This window comes from Zosterops lateralis, assembly GCF_965231275.1.
Source record: "Zosterops lateralis genome assembly, chromosome: 11".
Classification (NCBI taxonomy): domain Eukaryota; kingdom Metazoa; phylum Chordata; class Aves; order Passeriformes; family Zosteropidae; genus Zosterops; species Zosterops lateralis.
In genome coordinates, this window is record NC_139771.1 from 16,739,818 (window position 1) to 16,758,035 (window position 18,218).

General features: G+C 41.7%; 1 protein-coding gene across 1 annotated transcript in view; it reads right to left on the bottom strand.

The window, feature by feature from the left end:
- Positions 1 to 17,067, bottom strand: part of SUCLG2 (succinate-CoA ligase GDP-forming subunit beta) — a 115,772-nt gene extending 98,705 nt beyond the window's left edge. Inside the window, exon 1 of the mRNA XM_083869551.1 lies at positions 16,961 to 17,067. Coding sequence (XP_083725677.1) covers positions 16,961 to 17,044 — 84 coding nt within the window. The 5' untranslated portion in view covers positions 17,045 to 17,067. The remainder of the gene's footprint in view (positions 1 to 16,960) is intronic.
- Positions 17,068 to 18,218: the final 1,151 nt, after the last annotated feature.

Below are 18,218 nucleotides of genomic sequence, written 5' to 3' on the forward strand. Positions count from 1 at the left end.
AACTGTCTTAACACATTCATCAAGAAGTTTGCAAGTTGCATGTTAACTACTTCAGCAAAACTCTGCTTGAAAATAAATGTTTTACATAAGCACAAAACAGGAGCAGATCAGTAATCCCAAACTCCATCAGATTATGTCACTGATTATTTCTTACCTGAGCCTATATGCTCAGTATAAGGTTTTCTCATTCTTTGGCTTCCCTGGTAACACATCCAACGCTGACTTTTAAAAATAGAAAAAATAGAATAGAAATCACTTAAGTCTGTTCTGTAACAAGTATATGAAGAAGCTGTCAAACAGAATAACTGAAAGGTCAAGCCTGACAAACAACTAAAGATTCTAGTTATATCCTTTATTACAACTGAGGCCTCTTGGTCTTAAAACCATCAAATTTTTTTAAAAAATAGTGGTATTTCATGCCTAATTCCTCATGGAACTACCTTGGCTAACCATCCACAACTAAGTATTTCACCTTATCAAGTCCAGTGTTCATGTGTATATCATTTCCCTAAAAAAAGCCCTAAACATAAATACTTATTTTCTCTTGGTAAGACTCTACTTTTGTAAAATGCCAAATTATTCCAGCTTGGGGAAGAGAACCCAGTGTTAATCAACATTATCAAAGAAAACAAAACCACCACTAAGCAAATTTCTAGGATAATTGAACATCCCTTGACACACCTATGTAATTTGAGCAGCTCTACTGTTTTCATTAGCATAGCTTAATGCATTTTATTGCATGACTGTTCAAAGGAAGACACACTTTAACATCCAACATTCCCTTAGGCAGTATTAATGTCACAAAACAAAGATGGACTTCTTAAAAGCACCTAGCAGTAAAACTGGTCCAAAAAATGTCCACTTCTTTCTTCCCTCTCTCTGTCTCCACTGAAGCCAAGTAGCTGTAATTGTGCTCAAAAATCCTGTGTCAGTATGAAGCACCTCTATCAACAGAAATTAGCTCTGCACAAATGCAAATTATATGTCAAACATATAAAGTATCGGGTTTTATAAACTTGGATTTTACTGTAATGGTTGTATTGGAGATAAGTCAATTGGGAAGAAAAACCGTGGTGGTTTTGAGGAGGTGAGTAGATATATTCTGTATCTGAAATTAAAAGGAGATGTATTTAGTGTATGTGATCAAAAAGAAATGTCTGTCACCAAAAGAATCTATTTGCTTAGCCAACACATTCTACAGCATTCCAGTTTATTCAGTCTGTGCACTCTGACCTGTAATGCAATTCCAAGCACATATGAAGGAAAGCAGATACACAAAGATGACAGTAATGAAAGAGCAGACCATTCATCAATATGAGGCATAAACCTTTATTATATTTATTGACATACAGTCCCTGTAATTGACAAAGATGTAGAAGTTTCTCTCAAAAAGAAACCATCAGAAATAAACTAAACTAAACTGAACATCCTCATATAAACCACTGCAGGTATAGACACATTTTATTAGGTCATGTACTTAAAATACACCACACAGGCCACTGAGAACAAACTAAAGCACTTATTTCAGTTTGCTGGCAGTGCCCACAAAATGAGTAAGTCAACCCGAAAAGAAACAAAAATTTAGGAAAACGGCCCCACACTAAACAGAAGTTTATCACAAATATAAAAAGTAAAAATATGCTCTGTAGCAAAACAAGTTTTTCAAGTACAAAAGAAACTGGCAAAAGTCATGGTAAGGCTGATGGGCTGTAAGCTGCCCCATTGAGCCACACCACACATCCCTTCTCTCCATGGATGGCCAACGCTGCAAATCTGGGGGCACATTACGGAAAACAGGACAGAAAATGTCCTTCCCAACTAATGTCCTGTTGGCTGCCACAAACCAGCAATTTTAATCTTCCAAAGCAGGAGCTACATCCAGGTCATCCTATTCAAAAGCCATAGAGGAAACTGTCTTCCATCAGGATCCCAAATTGCCCACTTTAGCTGGATGCCATATGGCACCAAGGTCCCTCTGGTATCAGCAGAGTCCAGCAGCCTCATCCAGCACTGAGCATTATCATCAAAGTCTCAGTCCAGACCTCTGCGATATATTTATGAGGGATAAAATTGATTCTGTGAGCTAGTTTAGGAAGAAGTCTTGAACATTTCCCTGACAAAAAGAGTTTCCATACTTCTGTTAACAGCAGTTAGGAATTGCTAATTTTTTAGTCTCTATCAAACCACCACAGGCAGACCAGGCCTTAAACAAGAGCATTTGGTTTTAAAATCTACAGGTACAGCTGAAGACCCTTTAACACTCCATTACTTATTCCTACAAATGGGAATTTACTTTAACAGACTTGAAACCAACACACAAACTCTACTTAACAGCTATAGGCCTTTTAGTTCCATATTTATTCCTGAAAATATACCACACAAAGTATCTTGAGCAGTAAAATACACAGAAAAAAAACCCAAAAAACCTATCACATGTCCCAATTTTCTAAAGGTTAAGGTATTTTGATCAATAAACTGCAGGGGCAATTTACTGTTTTATACCAATGAACCATATACTCGCTTTTCAGAACAAGTGAGATCTGTCCACGCAACAAAGGTTTATGAAACCTAACTTCAAATAAAATAAAAAACACCCTACATTTTTGTTCAGTAACTCTGGACTGCCTGTTCTGGTGGATAATTACTACTATTCCTAACATCTATGACTCTTTGAAATGAGATGCCTGTGTTAAATAACTAAATGGTTCTCTTCATATACTCAAAAAATAATGAAAAAAGAAATGGGTGCTTGTTTATCAAAGGAGCTCACAGTTACTATAATTATTAGGATTGCTCTTGTTAAATTGTTTAAAAAATTGGACTCAAACAGTTGAGAGGGTGGCCAAGAGCTTGGAAAGCATAAATTTTAAGTATTCCAGGTTTAAAAACTTCAGAGGAGTGAAACAGGCCACAACCTCTGCTCGGAAGCTCTTATTACTGAAAATGAGACTGCACTGCAAACCAAGCCTGGGGAGGACAGTATGAAACTACCTGCTCAAGATCATTTCTCCTTCCAAAGCAGTTACTGACACTCACTGCAATTCACTGTCCAGAACTTCAGAAATCTAGTTTGAAACAATTACAGGAATTTTTTTATTACTATATTAGGTGTTTGTGTCACCATTTAGTTCCAGTCAATACAATCAAAACAATTGTTTAGTTAAATCTTCCCCTGAATACTTTCCCACAGTTCAAGGAAAAGCCAATTTCTCTTGTCACACAATGCAAGATTCTTTTTAAGAGGAGCCACTGCAAACCAGAGAGAGGAATCAGAGTGCATCACAGCAGGAAAAAGAGATGGTGACAAACATGAAAGAAACAATGGGAAGAGCTTTGTTAAACTAGTAATGCCAATTTTAGAGAAGGAAGCTATTTTAACTGAAAATCTAAAGAAGGTATATTTAGGGATCTCATTCTGTTTAGTTAAAATAAACTACTTTTCTCCCACCACCAGGTAGCAGTGATTATTCTAATACAACCTAATAAAGCACAGATATCCACCACAGATTATCTACCTGTAGGTAACAAAGCACACTAAACTAATTGATGCCAGTTGACATCACTCATCTGTTGAGAAACAGGCAGTCACCAATTACTAACAGAACAATAATTTGTTTGTTTAATGAATATGCTAATTTACTGAACTCTCATTAGACAGACACACAGGCAATATTGATGAGTTCCACAAGGCATTATGAAGTATGGCTGAATTATTTCAGAACAAATTAAAGCAGAAAAGACTGTACACTATTTAATGGAATAATAAAAGCCTGGTAGCAAGTAAATCCTCTGGGTGAGCTCTCTGAAAAAGCACAAATTCTCAAAAGTGCATGGACCTAAACACCTACTGCTACTGATGCCTTGTTGGGACTACCTAAACACAAAGGATAGACAAAATTAAGAGAATTAAAAGCTGTTACATTTATTGAAGGGCCTTCAGGTACATTTAGGGCAGATGAAGCCTCTCCAGTGGCTACACCCAAAAATGGACAAAGGGTCACAGGTTTTTATACTTTTATAAATTCAGTCCATTTGCACATTGGGGTTAATCTTCCATTTACAGCTTCAGGTAATGAAGTAATTTACCCCAACTTTGCCCCCCCAACTCACTTTCATTTACATTTCTTGGGGTCTGAGACAGGGAGGTGTCCTTGATTCCCAGGCCTGGAGAGGAATTGTTGTGTCTGACCAAAATGGGAGAAACAGTAGCTGACGCTCTATATGGAATTTAGAGTTATACACTAAAGAACTGCAGGATTACAAACACATGAAAAATAGAAAAGCTAAAACCCTAAGGAATCACTACACCTGGGAATTCACCCCCAGGGATTTGGATACTCCAGGACACAGGTGAGAGACCTGTGCAATGCCAGAGCTCTCCAAAAATCCCTACACAGGCAGGTGCTGAACGAGGACAAAAACTGTCCAGGGGCTGCACTGAGCCCCCAGGGCTGAGGACTCCCAGCAGGGACACTGGAGAACTTTGCATTTCCCACACAACCACCTGCAGTACCCTCTATTATTCATGTATCCTATGTAAAAGCTGGTTCATCTGCAGATTTACTTCAATGCAACACAGCCCTGGAAACAAAAGCAGTGATTAAATTTTCCATCCATAGTTCATTTCGCTTGTGTTGGGGCTGCATCTAGTTTCTCTTTTTCTCTCTTAATAATTTTAAGTTCCTAAATTAAGAAGGAAATAGAAATTGGTTTTTCACTCAAGAAAGGAATCACTACAAGCAATATCTGTCAATTTGTAATCATTTATTCATACACAATTTAAATGAGAAACAGTATTAAGTTCTCCTTCGAATTTCAGTTTTACCAAAGTTTTATTTCAGTAATACCACAGAAATTTCTATCAAATAAACACCTATAAAATATCCTCTGCATGACACAGCTAAATAAGCCACATTTCTGATTTTAAAAAGAAAATAGAAAGTCAGACACAAGGGACTGCAGCAGGGAGCCCTTTTAGGCAGAGTAGGAAGGTCTGACATTTTTGTGTAATACAGGACAGTTCAAAGTAGCAAGATCCTGCAGAAACCAATTATAAAAAGAACAGTTTCAGCCTCAACCTGAACAGCCTACCCAGAATGTTAAAATTAACCTGGGAAAGTGAATGATTTAACTAAAGAAATAAGCCTACTGGATTTGACCCCAAAGTCAAGTCATGAATCAAACTCCCTCACTCTCCCCCGATCTGCTCACTGAAGTGGGAAAACCTTTCCAAAACTCGCTCACTAGCTGAACTGCCAACTTTCCAAGGTAACTGAATCTAAAAATATGTGGCTCTATTACAGTTTTTTCACATTAAAATTAAAATTCCACCATTTCATGGGAGGTTTAAACATTTCATTCACTACCAACTACCTCAAAATTAATTCATTAATAAATATATGAAGTATTCATGAGGATTTACCTCTTCCACCTTTAAAGCAGCGTTCCCTTCCACTAAAGGATATATTAAACTGCAATGACATATCAATCAATATTTATTAGGAAACATATAATAATACTTCAACATCCCTCTTTAATTTTGACTCAATGCTTCCTTCTCTCTCTCAATGGCAGAATCCCTCAGCTGGAAAAGAGGAACATCAGGAGTGTGTCCATCATTCCTGAAGTGGCTGGATGCTGGTGAGGCTTTCTTTGCTTCATTAGATCCCACCTTCTAAACCTTTCCACAGTAGCTCTAAAAGAAAACAGTACAATTTTGCTGTGCTTTAACAAATGTCACAGAAACAGAAGAGGATTTCAGAAGACAGCACCCATCCCTTACACAATTCTGAAATTTAGATTACAAAACCAAATAGACTGGCTTAAAAAACCAGAACAGTATGTATTCATGAACCTTTCCCTTTAAACAAAACCACATCAATATGAACATAAAAACAATAAAGTTTTAGAAACATCTCAGTTATGTCTTGGGTATTTCACAGTATTGCAGATGAAATGGTGAGGATAGTAAATGTACTCAGGGTGGAAGTGGGACTGAAAACCCTGAGTGCATTCTTAACAAAATGTAATGACCCCCTTACCAGTTCTCCTGAATGTTCCTGCTCGCTGCTACTGCAAGAAACCCTTTTACTTCAAGGCTTTCTGAATGCCTGCCCTACCATGTTCTTTTGACTCGATCTTGTCCTTCTATAATCAGTCTGATTGCAAATTGATTGATCCCAGGCTTTACCTCTGCCCTCTCTGGCCATGATGGAGCATGGTGTGACGTTCTTCCACTGCAGGGCTCAGTCGGGTCATTAGCTCCAGAAAACACAAAGGAAACTACACAATTCTCTCCCAATGTGCCTTTATATCTTCCAGCGTGCCTGTATATCTACAAACTCAGCTTTCTGATTTATCCTTCTGTTTACTTCTCATGCAAGGAAGCAGACACAAGAATGAACTTGAAGCAAGTCCTTCACTCATTGCAGATTTAAAGTCTCCAGTAACGATTACACTTTATAGACTTATTTACAGCTTGCTTACACTCAAGGATTTTGACAGCTATTCTGTAAATACATTCTCCTACTCACTAAGCTCCATTGTAAACTACCAGGAACATGCTCAGGGTCAGATTTGAGTTCCTTCTGTCATTCTTATTCTCTTTATCTCACAAAACCAGAATCTGAGCCCACATCCTCGTGCTCTACAAGGCAGATCCGAGCAGACACCACCTGCATGATCCCTCTGGGCATCTGCATCTATGGGTTTGTGAGGACTACAGTCCTTAAAAGTAAAACAGGAAAGGGTGGGAAGAGTGTCCTCTTAAACAGAATTAGGTGTAAACAGTGGAGAAATATTAATAAAGAAATGACCTACCTTCTCCATCTCCTACACCTTGTTCAGCAGCTGTTTCAGCCAGGCTGCTGCAGACTGACCTCCAAATAAAGCAGGACATCACCAAATTCCTGACAACTGCATCCTGCTGCCCACCCAGGGGAGTATTCAGGACTCTCTTTATACACAATCAGCAAAATAAAATGTCTGCAAACCAAGTGACAGCACCCTTATGACCCTGAGAAGTTCTGGGCTGCATTTTGGTTACTGTGGATGGGCTGCCCAAGCAGGGCTGAGCACATCCCAACCCATGAACCTTCACCTGAACAGGGAACCATCAGCAGCTTCCAAAACCCCTGAAAAAGGGCAGGTTCCTTAATCTGTGGGATTCCATGAGAACTGTCTGGTTCAAACAATGCACAGAATGTCACATCACAAACAGGATGTCACAAAGCAAAGCTGGTTGCCCAAACATCAAAGGGCCAAATGATGTCCTCTGCCCTTACTGCAGAAAGTGCTGGCGAAATGTTTTTTCCTTGCATTTTTAAACCAAATTTCAGCCTAAAACAGTATTAAAATTCCTTATTGTACATCCACATGTACAATACAATACAAAGAACAAGCACGTCTACAGAAGCTTTACACCTTTGGAATTGATTTTTCAGAGCCTTTGCTTGGCTAAAGGAAGAACATGAATTCCCAGATTCGATTTCTGCTTTTGTCAACATTCTCGCCATCAGAAGTTCTGCTTTGCATTAGTAATTAATTTTAGTCAAATTATGTTCATTTTGCTTATTTTGAACTTCAAAGCTTTAAGAGAAGCATACTTTCCTGACCCAAAAAGTAAGGCTTTGAAGTATCTGATGAAAATAAACTCACTACCATACACAACTGCATAATCAGTTGCAGAAAATACTGTAACACAGCCCCTGCCTTGGCAAATGAAAGAAGATTGTTGGTGATATGCACAACACATACAAAAAGAGAAATAAGCCATCTTCTCCACATAAATCAGAAATATTCTTTTATTTTAAGTATCTTGAGGGGAAATTTTATATTTTTTTCTGCTCTTTAAGAAGTGTTTAATTTTTTACAAGATTAAAATGATGTTTTTATGCAACTATGAAGAAATGCTCTAAATAGTAAACATAAACAGGAAAAAAAATAATTCTAAAACTATTGTACCACCAAACATGAGACAAAGTAGCCACTATCAATTTTCTTCTTTCCTTCATGCAAATTCTGCTTCCTAAATTATTACAAAACTCAAAGCATATTCAATAAGATGAACAGAAATGTTTCTGTATTCATATCTCAAGTAATCATATCTATCAAAGAAGTGTTTCACGCCTACCATACCCTGGAAGAATGCTTTTTCAAGTGTTAGAAGTTGCTGATATTTTAAGAAAAACACTGATGAAATGCCAATTTAGACAGTTTGAGCTCTATTTTTCATAACAGAGAAGAAAATATGAAACATAATCACAGGTTTTTTGTTCCAGTTCTTTAATATTGAAGTCAAATCATGATAATTTCCACGCTACCCGACTATGTCATCACAGAATATGGCTTTGAGCACTAAGCAACACAACACTTCCAAGCAACAAAAATGCAAATGCCCATGGCAGTAAAAGAAAGAAATATAGAAAAGTATCTACAGAAACAGTTTCACTGCATGCCTAAGCCATATCTGGTTTATTAAACCAGTCCAGAATGGTCTGCACCAATTTCTTTCCTGGAAACAGCCAGAAAACACTGGTACCCATTTTTTGTTTCAATCTGAATTATTCACTCTCTTTATTGTTAATAAGTCTTGGTTTTAATTAGATCATTTAGACTGACATGAAGCAAACTCTAAGAGACAAAAATACAAGAGGCAGAGAGCCTTCAGCTGCTTGGGCAGAGCTGGGGAGAAACCAGAACAATCAGTGAAAGTCAGCCTTTAATAGGAAGCCAAACATTAAGAATATTTTTCCTTCCTTTGCAGGTAATTTCCTTATTAATATTTCTCCACTGTTTATACCTAATTATATAAATTCATTCTGCTGCCATTCTCAAATCTCAAAAAGCAAGCTTACAACACTACAAGAAGCATCATCTCATCATCCTCAGATACTTTGACCTTAAAGCAGATTTCTACATTTCTGACTGTGTGGAGGGAGAGTAAGGTAAACTTTAATCCAATGAAACAGCACTTCCAAGCCCAAAGGATGATGGCATTACTCCACTAGTTAAGGAAATTGGGACAATGCCCAGCCTTGTTTCTTGTGTCTTATTGCAGCCCATGTATATAACAACATGAAATAACATTAGAAATAAACAACAGCCACTGTTGTTCCCTCAGCTTCTCCTCAGAGGGAGCTGCCAGGGCCCTGCTCAGCTCTTGTTCCCACATATGAGGTTCGATAGTTTCTCCTGGTGTCAGCTCCTCAGACATCTGCATTTGGAAGCCGCTATCAGAGCAATCCAGAAACCTCCTGAACTCTTGATGACATGTTCCCTGCTGTGCTGTCACTGCAGCAGAACCTGGAGGGAACAAAGTCCTTGGTGAGGACCAGGACCTGCTGACTGAGGCTCCTCAGCTGGGTCTGGCTGATGGAGGTGCCTGCAGCAGAAATGGACAATTCTCGAGTTTTTGTTTCTTTCCCGACCCAAGATTTCAGGCTGGTGGTTCGAGTCGGTTCAAGAGAGTGTTTTTCCCTCTCCGACCTCTGAAGGATTTGAGTCTGAGTCTGGGCTCAGCGTGAGAATGATGTGGAGTCTCAAGGTCTTGGCTTTCTTGGTTTCTCACATTGTTTATTAATTCTTATCTTACAATTCTCTGTGCTCGGCCAAGGTGTTCACAGCAGCTCGGACACAATGTGACTCCTCCGTGATGGAAGGTCACTCTGCTTTTATTCAGATAACTACATGGCTGTTATTTACAATTCCGTGCCAATGCCTAACACCTATACATGAAGGGTCATTTCTACTTTGACCCAATCCACCAAAACTACTTTGTGCCCACATCACTGCAGAAGATGGATGCCAAGACAGAAGAAGAACTTAGGGATCCACCCTAATTCCACCATCTTTCCCCTTGCACCTACATTCTAATAATCCTAAAACTGCAAAATCTTCTACCTGGTGATAACTACACTACTGCCTGTTACCCATTTGTGACTTGTAATTCTCTGTGTTGGAAGTTTTTCACATGGACCAAAATCAAAGCTTGTGTCTTCCTGGGCTCTGTGCCAGGCAAACCCCCCTGCACAGACCCCAGACCCTCTTTCTTGGGTCCCAGCCCTCTCTACCGAGGTCTGTGACCTTCCAGGGCAACCAGAGGGATGCCCTGGACTCCAACATACAATGACCCTGTCAGTGATGCTGGTGTGCCCACAAATCCCTGACCCCTGGGCTCCCAGCTGGGTCATCAACCCTCCCTAGATGGAGCTCCAGCCCTCCAGCTGCTCTGGAATCACGTTTAATCATCTCGCATCATGTTTAAAGCAAGCTCTAAAATATCTGTTTCTCTACTTCCAAAATTTATGGCATTACTTCAGACTATTTTAATCTGAGCCATTTAACTGAAAAACAAATCTAGACTGAAACTCTGCATGAAAGAATTCAATTAAATAGATTCACTGTTTCCAATGTGTTTGGAGTGACAGAATTGAAGACGATAGAAAATTTAAGGGAAAATACATTTTTATGCCATCTTCAGACCTCAGCAAGTACTATCTTGACAATAAAAAGGTTCCTTTTAATAGGCTTTTCATCTTTAATTATCATGAATAACTCTATGTTTTGCTCTACCCATCAGTGTTATGTGCAACTGGCACATAAAGTTCCTCCAATAATTGGAATTTCCCTGACATTTTTATACCAATTCTCTGTATGAACTTTATTTTTTTTTTTTTTTTAATACAAGGCAGTAACTGCTTTCTTAGCTGCTATAAAATTAGCAGATGTCAAATGAAACTGTCCTTTCGTCCACAGATCCTTCAGAGGAAGATATCAAAAGATGATGAAGTGTTCCATTAGTAATCTGTGTCTGGTTTTTAATTTGCAGTTTCATATTTTTCAATCAAAAGTCTCAGACAAGCAGGCAAACCTACCAAACACGATCAAAAATCTTGCTTAATTTTTCACTCCTCCTGATAATTCTTACAAAACTTCTGCATCTCATGAAGAATTTAGGTGGACAAGAGTTAAGACATCAAAGGTAAACTACAGCACGAGTGATTCTCTCACCTTCTGACACAAACTGAGGCTGTTTCTCTCTGCTTACTTTGCTCAGACTCCAACCCAACTCAGACTGTGATTCTCTGACACACAAATTAAAGACAAACAGGTTAGACAAAAGTCACCAAGTGCTGCCCATGTGCAAGGGAAGTAAACACAAATAAATAATAATGTATCACAAAATATGTTAGAAAGTCTTTTCTTAAATGAAACATTCTTTGAGTTAAATGCCCCCACCCACATTCAAGCCCAATAGGGTTGTGAGTGCATAAAGTTTTATGATTTTGGAGTCAAAGCTTATAAACTTTCTGATCACCACAGAAACAAAATAAAATTTAATTCCATTTTGGGATAAAGACTCTTATAGTTTAGGGAAACCCACAAGCAATTAGAAAGAGACCAGAGAGAGCCCAGGAAGAAAAAAGCTCATGGGTAAATGTGCTCAAAGCAGCGAATTTTAAGCAAAACAAAACTTGCAATTATTGAACATATTTTAAGCTATCTGTATAAATTGTTGACTGAAGAATTAAAAAAAGATGTTCCAACAAGTAAGTGGAAAAATAGCAAGTCTTTAAATTCCTTCACAGTTAACATTTAGCCACTAATTATACAAAAACATCACCATCAGCATAATGTCACAAACAAACTAAAACACCAATCTAGGGTTTTCATTTTCATTACCACATTAAAGGATGGCTTCAGTTTGCAGTTTAGAATCTTTTTTAAGTCTCACTTGTGCAACAAAGAATTCAGCAGCACAGCATAACTCCCCTTTTAAGGAATTTTTCACAATAGGCAATCTTGTATTTGTTTCATACCCACTCCTGCTGTTATCTAGTTAAAATAAAATCAATAGCCAGCTACTAATCATGGATCAATGTTTAATTACCAGTTCCAAAGTTACTGTCATATGCACTTGGACAGATAATACGACTTCTCTGTCCTGTATTTTATTGAAGTGCTATGGAAGAAATTAGCTGAGTCACAGATGGTTAGAAACTGCTTTTGGAGTATTAGAGCAGGAAATTTTCTGGAGAAAGCCCTCAGAGTAAATGCTCAAGGCTGTAGATGATAGTCACAAATATGCACAGAAAAATTGGACTGGCCGAGGCAATAATGAGCTGAGCTACTCACTACAGGTGCGGCCAACAATACAAATTATCTGATGAGGTTAAATCACCTTGGAATGAGTGAGTCCCCAAAACAGGGAGAGACAACCTCATCTCTATGCACTAAATAAAGACATTGCCCATTTTTGTGAAAATGAACCTTCCAATCAAGAGAAAGGATAAATTATCAGAGAAATGAACTACTTCTAAGAAACAACTATACCCCAACTGTGACTAAACCTTCATCTCACTTCTCTGTATTCCCAAAAGAATCTCAGTAGCTTCATACATTCCAGATAAAATCCCTGCTGACAGTCATCAGCCAGAAAGACCAAATGAAAGATGACTTAAAAAAATAAAAAGGAAAATTACCACAGACACTGACATTTCCAGAGAAAAACAACAGGAAATAATCATTTAAGGTAACTGTAAAGAAAACACAGTTTGTCTATTGACACTTTATCTAGTGCCTTAGGAGGCAGATCAATGAAAAAACCCACTTGGCTTTTATATAAAAGAACTTTGACCAATCCTAAACAGAGCCAAGGAATGTAAGGAGTCTCTGGGTAAACTGGTTGGGAGTTCAGGTGGAGGGTCAGGGAGAAGGATTTATTCATTCAGAGCCAGGTTTAAGACCACAGGTGTGGCTAATTCTCTATCTAATGTCATATTCATGAAAGTTGTCTCTTCTTTACCTAATTACCCCTATCCCCTGATTCCATCTCCATGAGGTACAAAGGAAGGTAAATCAATGCAGCAAAGTGCAGCTCTTGTGCTTCAAGACAGAGCCGTGAATGTCTGTGTCAAAACCAGGTTGCTCCCAGGGTGGAAGTTCCACTAGTATAAAACTAACTGGGGAAAAAAAAAACAACAACAACAAAAAAAAAAAAAAAAAAACCACAACCCACAGTCTGAGGTTATATTTATGTTTTCATTTCCTTCTTTCATCTCAAAATAGGATTCAATAACCATGTGTTTAATGGAACTGCCGGGGAGGAGTGGGCCAAACATCTGCTCCACTTTGGCATTTCAGTTTTGTCTAGAGTTTGAAGAGGGCTTTCCTGTCATTTGGATGAGGTGCCTGTAGAAAAAGCTGCATGTGAAAGTCTGTAGGCTCATGTATTTCCTGCCTCTAAATGTAAAACCTTGAAAATATAGCAAAACTGCCAACCAGGAAAAGCCAAATAGGGAAGCAGTCCAAAGAAATTTTCAAGAACACCAAAGAACACTAAGAAAAAAAAGAAGAATTCAACACTGAAGTAGCTTCTGAAGCCATGAATTGAAGAGTTTTTTCAGTAATGTTTTGTGTCACAAGGAAGACCAGCCATCACAGCTGATATCTTCTTAGAAAAGGCAGAAGTTTCTCTGTTCAACATTAATGATGTTTTGTAGATATACCACTCTAGGAACTGAAGGCATCTGCAGTGAGCAACCTTGCAGTTCCTTATTTTGTAACATTTAAAGGTTCCAGTAGATTTTTTTTTAACAGAAATATTGTTTAACTTCATCTTCCCCTCCTTCCTTTTTTTTTTTTTTTCTTGTAATATTTTCAACACATGTGGAATCTGGATATGTTCTGGCAGGACTGAGGCCCATTTTGAAGGCTGGGATAGAGCCCATAATGCACCAACCAACCTGCTCACTCCATTAGAATACTGGAGAGTTACCTTAAGCTTTTTTTTTTTTTTTTTTTTTAATGATTCTGCTTTAATTGTTCCTCATTTATATTCATCGCTGAATTTCACTGCATCTGAAGCTATTTTGAAAACACAGCATTCTCCCAAAGGGCCCAATCCAACTCCCATTCAAATAAACAGCCTTCAATGGAGCCTATTTGTTGCCAGCCAACAAGATTGAATTCTGCTGCCGAGTGGTCCCCGGAGCGTTTGTCACAGCTCTTTACAAACATTGCTCCAGCCAGAGCAGGTCTGAATGCTGCTGTCCACACGCCCTGCACACAACCCAAATCTACCTTTTATCCTGAAACACTCGGTCAGATTTAAAACTCCAGCAGCACAAAAAATCAAATCTACCTATAGTGGTGTGGTTTGGGTTTTATCAGTTTTATGTATGTATTTGTTCCTTGTTTTATGTTCCTTTTTGTAAGTTGTAATGGTTTTTGCCCCATGTCACCCGTGTTCTACCCTTTTTGGTTTTACCCCAACCCCAGTTATATGTCAGTCAGAAATTATCCAGCCCCTGGGTCTTGTCTGTCACTTTGGGGTCTCTCCCAAAAATCCGGAAAGTTGCAGTAAAGACCCCAAGTGATTGGACAAGTTTAAGACTGGTATTTCTTGATCACATTTGCACCATATGGAAGACCCTCATCTGTGAAAGAAGCTCTGTGATGGGCTTTGAGGACAGGTTTTGGTGGTTTAGGCTAAATAAAGTAACAGTGCAACATCTCATCTGAACAACAGAATGAATGGTACAAATGAGAAAACCCTTCAATGGAAGGGCTCCTACTCTCAGATCCTTTTTTCTATTTTGTAGCACAGAAATCTGATCTCTGGCTGATCAACTTATTTGTAGCTTAAAGTCTGAGACAGTGGAAGATTAGGAGACTGTTTAGATGAGAATTACATGATGCAGCAGTGCAATGTTGAAGACCTTTATAAAGGAAAGTGGTTTACTTTGAAATTAAGGACTTGGTTTGTTGTTATAAAGTATTGATGTGGTTCTTGAAAATAGCCTACTTGGAAAGCACAGATTTTGGGAGATGCTTTCAGTATCTGTCAGAACCCAGAAACAGAATAACGAAATGTGATTTATAATACAAGTTCAACATCTCTAGTTCAAAAATAATGCACAAAAAAAGGTGGTTTTATTTTAAATTGGGCCACCTTATCCTAAGAATACTCTTGAGAATCTGAGCTGATACCCAATTATTTCAGTGGGGTAATTTACAGAGTGCCTCCATGCCTTGAGAGATGGCAGAACAGAGCACGAGCTCCTAATTTCCATCTGTATCTCAAATTCCCACTGCAGCACCAGATAAAGACAGGGCTTAAAACCAACCAAAGCAGCTCAACCAGAACACCTTCTAAGTTCACGCCAAGATGACTCTTTTCAGAGAACACTCCATACTCCAGCCTTTCCAAACCCTCCATACCACAGCCCTGCAAGAACAGGGATGTTACCTCTGAATTCCTTATTGTGGGATCAGCCTCACCTAAGCCTTGATGGCAGGAACACATCTTCAACCATAGAGTGCACACTCCCCAAACACTGTTGTGACTGACAGCATTGCCCATCCACACTAATGACATTGAATCTGTATGTATACAGATGTCCTGGGTTGTAGTGTAGGATGTATACAAAGTATTTATTCTATCACCATCTTCATGAACTGTTAAACCAAGTGGGGCAGTGTTTTCCCAGGCCCCTCCTTTGGACTCTTCTGCTCATGGCCCATCAATGCCTTGCCCAGGACTCACAGGTAATCCCCTCCAGGAGTTATCTCTGTTTAATGGGCCATCAAGGACCCACTTCACACTCATTGTGAGATGCTCCGCCCAGGGGGAGGAGCCAAGCATTCCCACCTGGATATAATCTGGGATTTGGGACAGTACAAGCAGCTTTTACCCACTGGATTACCAGAGCTACCAGACCTTTCTACAGGATCACTGCTTCAGGAAGAGCAAGCAGCTCACCTGGACTGCTCCCACCACCCTGCTCAGGTTGTATTCTAGCTCTGTCAGTGGTCCTTTGTGTTACTGCATTTATTTTATTTTATTTTTACCTTTCTTCTTATTAAATTGTATTTCTGACTTGAAGCCTCTCACTCGTTTTGCTTTCAAACCAGGACAACAGATAAATGTATGTATATAGATAAATGTATGTATATAGATATCCCTGTGTGTGTATATCCACACATACAGTTCCTGTTTATGTGTGTATACATGAAATGGACGAACACTAAATCAACAAATCAATTGCACTGAGTTCTCAAACACTGTACCCAGCATTCAAACAGGAAAGTCGGGCACGAAAGATTCCAGATTTACAACCGAGCTGGGAAACTTCCTTCAGGTTAAAAAACAAACCAGACAGCAGCAGTTGTGCAACACAAGCCCAGCACCAACAGCACCTTTACCCCAGAGCCCTGGACCTGCAGCCAGGAGCGTTCCCAGAGTGGCACCCGCAGACAGAACCGGACACAAACACGCCTTGTTTGCTCCAGGGGCTTTTGCTTCGGGGAAAACACTTATGTGTGGACCAAAGTAAGATTCTCATGCAGCTGCTCGTGATGAAAAGGTAAAATAACAGAGCTGGTTGCTAAAGGCACGAGGGATGTCTGAAATGCGCGTATCTCATTTTAGCTCAGCATGGCGCTTGGCGAGATGAATAATGAGCACCTCAAGAGAGCCCCTGAGCCCTTCAGGAGGCTCATCTACCCCTTCCCATCGCTCTGCTGAGGTTCAGGACCACCGGGGAGCCTGAGCAAGGATCGATTTCCCCAGGAGAGCACAACGAGGCATCCTCACCCCAGCCTGACCTCCGCCAGCCGCGCTGAGCCAAACCAGCGCGATGCGAAACGTGTTCAGACAGACGGAACCGCTCCGTGCACAGCGTCACCCGCTCTGTGCTGAAATAATTCAGAGTTCTGTCAGTGTGGGGGAGCTCCGGGTCAGCTCTGGCCTGCCCAGCCCCGAGCCCGCAACGCCGGGGCTGCAGGTCGGGCCATCCTCCAGCCCGGGAGGAGAAAGCTCCATCCCGCTCCCAGGCACGGGGAGGCGGCGAGCGGAGCCGCGCCGGCCGCGGGGTTCAAGGCGGGCACAGAGAGCGGGGCGGAGGCTGCCGGCAGCGGGGCCGGCGGGGCGCGGGGCCGGGCTCGCTCGCTCACTCACCGGGAATTCGCCCCGCAGGCGGGCGGATCGCAGCGCCAGGTCCCGCAGCACGGCCCCCGCCTGCCCGGCCAAGGGCGCCGCCATCTTATCCGCTGTCCCCGCCCTGCCCCGAGCCCCGGGCGGAAGCCCCGGCGGAGGCGGAGGGGGCCGGGCGGGCCCCGGGAGCGGGGGGGGTGCTGAGGAATGTCCGGGCTGTGGGGTCGGTGCCTTGGGGAAAGCTCGGCGGAGGCGGGTCCCGGGAGCGGGGGGTGTGCTCTGGAGGGTGCGGGGTGCCAGGGCTGTGGGGTCGGTACTTTGGGGGAACCTCCAGAGGCGGCTCCTGGGAGCGGGGTGCGCTGTGAAGGATGCGGGAGGCCGGGGCAGTGGGGTCGGCACCTTGGGGAAACCTCGGCGGAGGCGGGCCCCAGAAGCGGGGTGTGCCATGAGGGGTTTGCGGGAGGACGGGGCTCTGGGGTCGGTGCCTTAGGGAAACCTCGACGGATGCGGGTCCTGGGAGCCGGGTGTGTTCTGAGGGGTGCAGAGGGCCGGGGCTGTGGGGTTGACACCTTGGGGAAAGCTCGGGAGGCGGCCCCGGGAGCGGGGAGTGTTCTGAAGACTGCGGGAGGCCGGGGCTGTGGGGTCGGCACCTTGGGGAAAGCTCGGGAGGCGGGTCCCGGGAGCGGGGTGTGCCATGAGGGGTTTGCGGGAGGACGGGGCTCTGGGGTCGGCACCGCGGGGAGAGCTGTAGGCCCGTGCGAATCAAGGTGCGGTATCTCTCTGACGAGGAAAGGCTGAGGGATTTTCTCATCCTCGAGAAGAGATGCCTTGAGAGGGGACTTCGTTAATGTGTATAGCTGTGTTCAGGTTTCAAGAAGATGAACCGGGCTCTGCTCGGCGTGTGCAGCAATACGACAAAGAGGCAATGGACAGAAACAACCCGGGAAGTTTTGCCTGAACATGAAGAACCTCCTCGCTGTGCACTGACCCATCACGGGAACAGATTGCCCAGAAGAGGGTGTGGAGTCTCCCTCCCTGGAGATGCTCCAGAGCTGTCTGGACACAATCCAGTGCCCTGTCTGGGATGACTGGGCTCAAGCAGGGAGGTTGGACCAGAGGGGCCACCGTATCCATTCCAGCCCGACCCATTCGGTGTTCCCAATAAAAGTGTGTTTGGGGTGGCTCTGCCCGGCACAGCCGGGTTTGGGACTGGGGCCCAGTGCAGTGACCAGAGCAGGAAAGGGCTCTGTGGAGAAGGCAGCACCTGGGAACATGCAGGCAG